At 36.3% G+C, this 9,903-nt stretch overlaps 1 protein-coding gene across 2 annotated transcripts in view; it reads right to left on the reverse strand.

Moving 5' to 3' along the window:
• Positions 1-9,677, reverse strand: part of LOC107770189 (dynamin-related protein 3A-like) — a 28,023-nt gene extending 18,346 nt beyond the window's left edge. Inside the window, exons 1-13 of one of the 2 annotated variants that reach the window (XM_075230662.1) lie at positions 9,038-9,665; positions 6,658-6,940; positions 6,484-6,512; positions 6,222-6,323; positions 4,394-4,462; positions 4,255-4,314; positions 3,459-3,572; positions 3,231-3,279; positions 2,477-2,586; positions 2,088-2,180; positions 1,901-1,993; positions 1,614-1,751; positions 897-983 (exon numbers count right to left, since the gene is read on the reverse strand). In XM_075230662.1, coding sequence (XP_075086763.1) covers positions 897-983; positions 1,614-1,751; positions 1,901-1,993; positions 2,088-2,180; positions 2,477-2,586; positions 3,231-3,279; positions 3,459-3,572; positions 4,255-4,314; positions 4,394-4,462; positions 6,222-6,323; positions 6,484-6,512; positions 6,658-6,940; positions 9,038-9,427 — 1,617 coding nt within the window. In that variant the 5' untranslated portion in view covers positions 9,428-9,665. Of the gene's footprint in view, positions 1-896; positions 984-1,613; positions 1,752-1,900; positions 1,994-2,087; positions 2,181-2,476; positions 2,587-3,230; positions 3,280-3,458; positions 3,573-4,254; positions 4,315-4,393; positions 4,463-6,221; positions 6,324-6,483; positions 6,513-6,657; positions 6,941-9,037 lie in introns of both variants that reach the window. The other variant, XM_075230663.1, reaches the window with a different exon arrangement.
• Positions 9,678-9,903: the final 226 nt, after the last annotated feature.

A 9,903-nucleotide genomic window follows, 5' to 3' on the forward strand; every position in this document is an offset into this window, starting at 1 on the left:
CCTAGTCTTAGAGACTAGGTGCCATCACGACGCCTGTGGTGGGATTTTAGGTCGTGACAATATGCAAGCTCAATCAATGAATTTGCGAAATGTTAAGGGCAATTTCGACCTAGAAGGGGGAAGAAAAATAGTGCGGGAATCGGGGTTGAGAAAGGGAAATACGTTTTTATATTTTATTTTATAATTTATTGCTTTGGACCAATTCGTAATTCTCAGAACTTTGAGGATGATTTCTAACATTGCATAATGGGATTAGATTAACTAACAATAATCTAAAAAGGGTGGGTCAATATAATGAAGAATTAAAACTTGGGGTCTTAACCTCAACTGAGTCTTGGTCAGAGGTCTTTTAATTAGAGCTCCCTAGTGACTTGTCATGACTGAACAACGACGTGTAAACTAATTTAACGGTAATGCAGCATACATTGGACAAAATTCTGGCACGTGACTTGACGCCAAGGCTGACGTTCCTTCTGGTGGCGTATGGTGTTTTTTTCTTTTTTTGACGACTGTGTTCATTTTGTCTTAATGTAATTGGTTGACTTATATGGACACCGAATAATCAAGGAAATCGAGGTAGCAATGCACTTAATGAACTTCGCCAGAAAACGTTTTTGGTGGCTGAGACAACCTAAATTCTGATAGTTGCTCTATTTGGCTCTAATACCATTGAAACAAGATATAAAAGAAAAAATACTTTGTATCAAAATTAACATGTAAAGAGAGACTTCTTAAATAGAAGTCTTTGTTTACGTACAAATATACAATCAATTATGTTTCCTAATTATGGAGAATTCCATGGAATTGTCTACACAAAATCCTATCTAGTATTTCACTTTCCATACGCAGGCACAATGAATTTAGACATGAAACAGAAAGAAAGTTATAGTTGGTACCTGCATAGCCCTCAGTTCCATTTGAGCCATATCAACCGCTTTTGTCCCACCAATAAAATTGGGATGCGAGGAATTTATATAATCCATCTAAAATGAATTAAAGAGTTGGTTGATCAGCAATAAAAAAATAATCTTTTGCATAACTGCTATGAACAAGCATGGAACATATAAAATCAACCGTTGAAGTACAAAACTCAACTCAAAGGAAACTGACAATACATCTTAATTGACTTTTTACTTCTCAATAACAATCCAAGCAAGGCAATAAAAAAGTAATGGAAGATAAATGATCTTAAGATGCAAAATATATTCCTACGACAACAATTCAGCAAATTCATAAAAGTGAGAAACCCACCCATCCCAACCCTCAAGAAGAAAACCTTTCAAATGGAAAGAAGCTGTATCTTGTTGTTACTTATCAAAAAGTGAACTGTTTCTTGTTGATATTCATTCAAAATTTGAAGCATTACTCCAAGTGGCAATTACAATATGGACCTAAATTAAGTTATCCATACCTATACTATTCTTTGCCTTCTTTTTTTTTTTGGTGTGTATGTGGGTGGGTGGATGGGTAGCACATAAAGAGTTTATCCTGACCATATAAAAGAAAGAATGTAAAAATATACGAGTATACACACTCTTGAACTGAAGAACCATAAGTTTAAGAACATTACTTCAAGTAAATGGTCAAACAATCTGCAATTAGAGATCAGATACCTCCATATCAATAAGATTTGTTATCATTCTTTCAGCGGGTTTTACACCATCTCGTAGAAACCTTGCAGTGACATCCTCTAGTCGCCTTCTTAACTCTAGGAAGCGACGCATTTCAAATGTTTCACAAGCACGACTAATCTGCAAGATTTAATTAAGGGTAAGTCCAACTGAATATTCAGTGTGCCCCAAGGATCTAGTTTATGTGTGTTTGTAGATGCTCATGAGAAAGGGAACCTACTTACGAAAACTGTAAAACACCATGTAAGTCAAAAATACTCTTTTATCACCTTGATAAGCTCATCATAGACAAATCGCAAGCACTGGAGGCTGGGATCTAGCAGCCTAGCTATTTGTCTTCTAACCAAAACTTCAAATGGGACCTAAAACACTTATACCATCATTATCATCCCAACGATAATAGAAAGAATTATAGGTGCTCCGCTTGATGCGTAAATTTACTATCATGGCATGCACCTCTGGCACAAATAACGCATTTCTTGGACCAGTTGCATTGTGGATAGCTATTCTTATATCCTCGTCACTTAGATCTTCACAAGGATCCACTTCCTACAGTGACACAAATAACAACATAACTACCTGATGCAGCATCAACAGCTTACTGCTACTGCTAGAACAACATCAGTTACATAATTAAGTACATAAGATCTTGTTAATATCTAAAGCATCAACAGCTTACTGCTACTGCTAGAACAACATCAGTTACATAATTAAGTACATAAGATCTTGTTAATATCTAAAGCAAGAAATATTAAAGTAATATTGGCTTTAGCCCTTCACTAGAGAAGCTAGTCCATGAAAGACCAGCAGCAACAAGAAACTAATTGAGGAACAAAAATTTGCACCTCCAGGCTCTTTACAAAAATTGACTGGAATATGTGATGAATCCGTGCTCCCCCTGACAATTCTTTGGTTGTTATTGCTTCACTTTTTCCATCCACCACTGCAGAAAATGCTGTTAATCACCAAGAAAGGAAGAACGTCAGTAAGCAACCAAAAATTCTACCCCCTCTCTCTTGACTTGATTAACCTACTTTGACTGGCACAATGATTAAGACAACTAAGCAACATGTGCTAGAAGTCTGTTAGAATAAGATGAAGTAACAGTGGGAAGAAACGACAAGAGTGTAAAGATGTTTTTCAAATTCAAAATAAAGTGAAAAACAACACTCCATGTCATTCCGACCTTCTAAAGCTGTAAGTTTTACCACTTTAAGGAAAAGATCAATCTTTTGGAAGAAGTTAAATGAGACAAGTGGGTACAGAAGAACTCTATGTTTTGCTACAGATTTATATCTGCCTAGTTTCAGTCAGTCAATCCAGAAAAGAGAATGCACTTTCTAAATTAAATACTATGCCGTCGTGTTTGGATAACAAGACTTAATTTTCATACACAAGCCTATCTGGAACATACAGATGAGCCTCCCACTCAGTATCTTTCTCAACATCAAAATATTGAGGCAGATAGCTAAAATATTAAACATGTAATCATCCTAGTAACTGAAAAAATGGGATGGCTAAAGAGAAGTTAGCACAAAGTAGAAACACATAATAAAAGGAACTAGCGAACTTCCATAAAAAAAACAAGATACTCCTCACCTTCAGAGTATTTTGTCAGAACATTTAACAGCATGGCCCCTCTTTCTGCCTGTCTCATGCCATGCAACAAGATAAATTCATTTAAATTAGAAAATATATTCATTTGTCTATAACTATCTGGTTATGCATCTCTTAGAATCATTCCTCCCATGACTTGAAATTGTAATTCATAAAAGATCAATTTCTAGCCCACGACTTTGAAATAAAATCATAGCACATTATCTTTACGTTTGATTCCAAAGCCTCCCCGTAAGTACGTAACTCCTTTTCAACAGCTACAAGATGAGAATTTAAATCAGTCTTCAAAGTGGGGAGAACATTTCGAATGTGCTGCTCCAGAATCTGAAACAAAACAAAAATACCATAAACTTCATGCTATTATCTATTTTATTTCTTTAACACAGTTAGATTTGTTGTAACAAAAAGATTAGCCAATGATGCCAAGTAGGATGTTTTATGTTTGATGTCTCTATTCACACTTTTTAAGCATTAAGGTAAACCAAGTTCCCATTTCACGACTGCAGCAATCAACAGAAAGGCACAAAAGAGATTGTTAACATGAATGCGATGCCTACAAGAAATGAAGGACAAATAGGAATTCTGTAATTCCTAAAAGTATACCTCAGTGGACATGCGCTGCTGAGGACAATTGCAATTTTTCCAAGTAATTAGATTGTATTGACAATGGGCAAAAAACACCCGCATACAAGGAGTATACCAAAAATAGAAAAAAGATATGGTTTTCTACAAACAACACCCAATCTTCTATACATACACAAATCTTGTGGGTGCACCAAAAGGAAATAAGGGATAAGAGGCTACTCCTCAAGTGTTACAAAATTCTCCGGGACAATTGCATTATTCTAGCATCTTCCGATTTTGCCTCAAAATTACAGCTAGGCATCTAAAAATGCCTTTGAACATCTTCTCCGGCAACACAAAAAACTTACCTACAGAACCAAATCGACTTAAATTAGAACCATTGACACGAATTCATCTTTTATCCATCATTTTTCGCACCAACCTGATTTAGCTTCTTCGCCAACTGGGGGATTCTGCAACGATCAGATAAACCATGGTACACCTTCAAATGCAAAGTACCATGTGACAATGTAGAGAATTACCAAAAATGGAATATAAGATGAAAAGTAGCAGAAACGTACATGATAATCACGGAAGAATTGCTCCTCATAAGCAAGTGCTTCTTCAATAGAACGCTTATTGTTAATATCCTGCAAAAATACACTTATATTATCGTATTTGGTTCAATATATTTGAACCATAAACACAATATTTCGGCATTTTCTTCTTTCTTTCTGTTGAAGACAGTTAAATAAACAAAAGGGTGTTCTCTCTAACAGCTTATGGACATAGATACGAGGTTTAAGATATTCTCCCACATAATGTTGTGTCTAGGTCCCTCATGACGTTATAATGACTCTTCACTAGATCGTCCTTTTTTCCAATTAAATTGACCCCTTTCTCTTTAGCTGATCTGTAATTGACTTTTTTCCTTACATGGAAAAGCTCTTCACGCCAAAAGTTCGAACTAATATGTAGTGTAGAAAATTCTTCAACTAAGTAGCCTGATGACAAGGAGCCTATTGAAATGATAGATCAAGCCAATAATAGGAGGTCTCAAACAACTGCGGGTAACAGACAACTCTGAATAACAACCGAGATATGTAGCACTTCATTACTTTCGCTTCAATGTGATATCTTTATAACAATAAACCACACCTTCACATATTCAATATATCATAAGCAAATATATGCATGATTACATACCATTCAAACTATAATTTTCAATCATTATGCTACAAAAAAAGTTTATCCACTTTGGGACCAAGGGATCAAAACTCTTGACCTTATATAGTACATAGGACTAAGCTTGGGAACCATGTAAAATATGAAAGCTTTTACTTCTTAAGCTTTGACTTAAGTAAGAAGCAACATGTACAGTGCACTCAATTGCATCTCTTCAACCACGATACAATTGTAAGACATGCATAAGAGTAAAGGCCTAAAGGGCATAGGCATTGCATAGCAGTGAACCAAATTCTTAAAGTAAATCACCTAAACCTCAGCTTGTTTTCATTAAATATGATATTGGAACTGCTATTGCATAGAAGGATCATCAGTGTCAAACAAACATCTGCAAGCAGCTTCAAATACACATAGCCAAAATGTCTGTGGAAGGAGGCCTTTCATCCAACTGGATAGGAAATCCTTTTACATCACTAACTACCCTCTTCCTACCAAACAAAATATCAGTTGATCTCGGAAGTGGCACATTAGAAGGATTAACCCCTGAAAAGGAAGGACTGAGGCCAATGTTGATGGAAATACACGATAGGGATCTGATTGAAATTAACAGCATCTTAGACCTAATAAATAAGCAGAACACCATGTGAAAATTCATCTTTGCTCTTGAAAGGGGAGAAAGTACGTGAAATATGAACGAAGTAGAATCGCTAAATTAGGTCTGTAATAAAGAAGAAAGCAAAGCTCTGATATATTAGTTGAGGTGAAAAAGGTAAACCCATTCAAATAGGCAATGCATGTTACATAAAATCTTAGGAAGGATCCTTAGCCTCCTGATACACAAAACTTTGATGTCAATCAGAACAATAGCTTTTATTAGACTTTTTTCTTAAACTAATAGTGGTATCCAGGCCAGCTTGCACCTCAACTATTCCACTGGCCACTGGGTACCTACTACCTCCCACCAGTTGGTAACTCTGCACACTGAGGGTTAGGCAAATGGGATTGTTTTATGTCTGTTGGGATTTAAACCCTGGTCTCCAAGGTTTACATCCACTTCATTCATCACTAGGCCACATCCTTGAGTGCTTTATTAGTCAGTTATTGCTTTTGATGATGTGAAGTTGAGATAGATACAGGTCAGTTAGTAATAGTACTCTGGATCAGCAAAATAATAGAGCTTTAGTGAAAACAGCAAGTAGTCAAAGCAAAGAATCCAGAATATACCTGTTGACTACGGTTGACAACACCGATATAACCTAAACGAAGTGGAATAACTTTTCCCAGCAGAAAGTTTCTCGCGTCGGTACCCTTATCCATTATATCTAGCTACAGCCACAACACAACATTAAGATCACATGTCTGCCTGATGATTTCATGAAGAAGCTAATGAACACATAGCTGCAGAAGTTTCCTTTTCATGACATATTTTTCTTTTAAAAGGTAAAGGAGATGCTTTTTAACCTTCAATGCGAATGTGAAAACTAACCTTAGTTATTACACCAATTGTACGGGTACCTGTCAAATACTTTTATCAAGTCAAGGCACTGGATGTGAAATGGTCAAATAAGTTTCATAAAGGAGTCATAAAAAATAGTATAACATGACTTAGGAATTAAAGCAATAAATTTGGGCTATCCAGACAACTACATCAGTGACCTACCAGTTGGATCCACCTCTTTAGCCATTTGTAGTGCATCAGAATTAGCCAAATCAGCATTTGCAGGAGAAACAGCCAATATGATTGAAGTTTCTTGTTTTATATAGGACATTATCATATTTCTGATCCTTGCTTCAATATCACTGGGTTGGTCACCGACAGGAACTTTAGTGATTCCAGGTAGATCAACAAGAGTTATATTGAGAACATTGGGAGAGCAGATTTTTAACCGAATTTGTTTATCCGAAACCCCCTTCTTAACTCCCACTTCTTTTTCTGTTTCAACCTGCACTAACAGATCAGTTTATTCACATAAGAAAGCGTGAAAAAATATGGCACCCCTAGTATATTCACAAATTTCGAAATAAAAAATAATATCTTCAACCTAGTTGATAAGAAAGAAAACAATAAGAAGTAGATAAGCATAATATTTTTAACCTAGTATTTCAGAAAGAAAACAACAAGTTGATGAACATCATTAAATGTGATAAAACATCCTGCTTCCAGTCATCAAGCTTCATCTCTGAACTTTTGGACATTTCCGCTATACAAAATCTCATACTATACAAAATTCTATATAAAGGAGTAATAGAAAATTGCCATTTCGCTGGTGCCCAACAAGCTTAACATAGCCTCAAGTATGTTACCAAAAATAACTCTTTTAACTTCTCCACAAATATTTTTTTTTTTAAATCTGTCCAAAATCTATTATCACTAATTATTTAGCTCCTAATGGTCATCAGTGACACCACTTTTACTTTTTATTTTTTCTTCTCACACCAATTGAGCAGCTTTTAGTTATGATCCAACTCAGTACTCCAATATAGAATAACTAGCGTCAGAATTTCAAAACAATGGCATGATAAAGAAAGATGTAACACATAGGATTAAAGTATGATAGCTGAAATGGAGGAGTGGCAGGGAGTGCAGCAATAGAATATACCTAACAAGATGAAAGGCTATTTATATTTTATAGACCTGTTGTGGACTAGCAATATTATATAGGAATGAATGTTGGACCTCTCACGCCTTACATATCTCAAGATGAACGTTGCACAAATGTTGATGTTAATGTGGATGTGCAGTGATACAAGATTGGACTATTATCACATAGAGAAGAGGGTCTAAGATTATTTGAACATATCATATGTAGACATCCACATGAAGGAAAGCCTTGGCGTAACTGGTAAAATTGTTGTCATGTGACCAGGAGGTCACGGGTTCGAGCCGTGGAAACAGCCTCTTGCAGAAATGCAAGGTAACACTGCGTATTATAGACCCTTGTGGTTCGGTGCTACCCCAGACCGGGGCATAGCAGGAGCTTAGTGCACCGGGTTGCCCTTTTTTATATGTAAACATCCACATGCACTACCATAGTTGTGAGTTGTGACAGTATGATGATTGAAGATGTTAAAAGGCAACAAGGTAAACCTGAAATCACATGGAGAAAAGTTGTATGAAAAGACCTACAATATCTTCCAACTAATGGGGACTTAGCTATAAATAGAAAACAATGAAAGAAAAGAATTACTATAGCGACATTAACAAGTTAGGATTAAGAATTTATTTGTCGTTAAGAAAGAAAAGTGTCACATAATCCCGCACTAAAAAGAAAAGTGTGTCACGTACCCTAACTAATAACAGGACTAACGGACTGGGATCCGAGCTAAATACTGTCCGAGCAAAAGTAATTGGGTTCTCGTGAACTCATACCTAATACTTACTATAGTTTCACTCCTGACTGAAAAGGAAAGTGTGTCACGTAAGCCCTAACTAAAAAATAAAGTGTGCCATTGGACAGAGGGAGTAGTGATTTACAATTATTTTTTTAAAAATAGAAGAAGAATCAAATAACCTAACAAGAATTTCACGGTGAATAGCGGAGAAGTTGTAGAATCGTTTGTCACGGAGGTATATATACATTAAAAAAAATTACCTATCTAAGCAGTGTAATTAACCGGCAAGGGGGTGTCAATATGTGGCTCGGCCACTGCCTACAGATTGATGAAATAATAACCGGACCAACATACTGGGTTTCGAGCTAAATATTCTTATTAATATAAATACACAGTTTGAGAAAAGTTACCGGGTTCACATGAACGCATTCCCCCATACTCATACCTAATACTATAATTCTCCTGACTAAAAAGAAAAGTGTGTCACATAACCCTGACTAATAACAGGACAAACGAAGTGGGATCCGAGCTAAATACGGTCTGGGCAAAAGTTACTGGAGTAGCGTGAACTCATACCTAATACTTGCTATAGTTTCACTGCTGACTAAAAATAACTACAGAGATAGTGCGCCATTGGACAGAGGGAATAGTGATCTCCAAATATCAAAGATAAAGGAAAAAATACAAAAAGAATCGAAGAACCTAACCAGAATTTCACAGCGAATATCGGAGAAATCGTAGAATCGTTTATCAGGGAGGTGACCAAACTCGCCATATTCACGAGAATCATTATCACCAACTCCTATAGTGCGTTTTTCAAGCTGAAGAAGTAACGGTCTACGTGTACAAATATCTGTGCCGCGTGGAAGGAAGTCACGGCCAACTAAAGCCTCAAGTACACTGGACTTGCCGCTACTCTGACTCCCAATCACCGCCACTTGCGGCAGCCGGAGACCGGTGAGACGATCGTCGATGTCGCCGAGCGGTGCGAAAATATCCTGAAGCTTGTTGATTAACGGAATCACCGATGAGCCGATGAAGCATGTGGAATTTTTAGATTGTAAAACGTCGCCGTTTGAGTTTGATTTCTTGCCCATTTTTTGTTGGAATTTTGGTATCACAGTGTGTCAGTGTGAGATTGAGAGTGGAGAAGTGGGTGAAGGTGTATGGGTTTAGCGGAGATTTCTTGGTATTGAAGATTTCGGAGATGGAGAAGAGTTTCTCTTTTTTCATTTCAAAGTTTGAAAAGTTATTCTATTTCTTTTCGCTCGAAAAGTTATTCTTTTGTATGGTTAAAAAGGGACAGGTTTCTTTTAGGGCCTGTTTGGATGGCTAACTTGTAATTGAATTTGGGAGTAATTGGGAGATAATTATAAAATTTAACATATTTGTTTGATCAATTAATTACTTGGTCCGTATATAACATTGAGTGCACTTTGTTTTTTATTTATGCAAATATACAGCTTGGCTAGTCGCCCAGTGACTAATATATAAATAAAATCCCATATTGGGTCCAAGTTATGCAAGATGACATATCCAAAGTAAAAGATGAAAACTACTAATAGCTAATACT

Source organism: Nicotiana tabacum, chromosome 15 (genome assembly GCF_000715075.1).
Source record: "Nicotiana tabacum cultivar K326 chromosome 15, ASM71507v2, whole genome shotgun sequence".
Taxonomy (NCBI): domain Eukaryota; kingdom Viridiplantae; phylum Streptophyta; class Magnoliopsida; order Solanales; family Solanaceae; genus Nicotiana; species Nicotiana tabacum.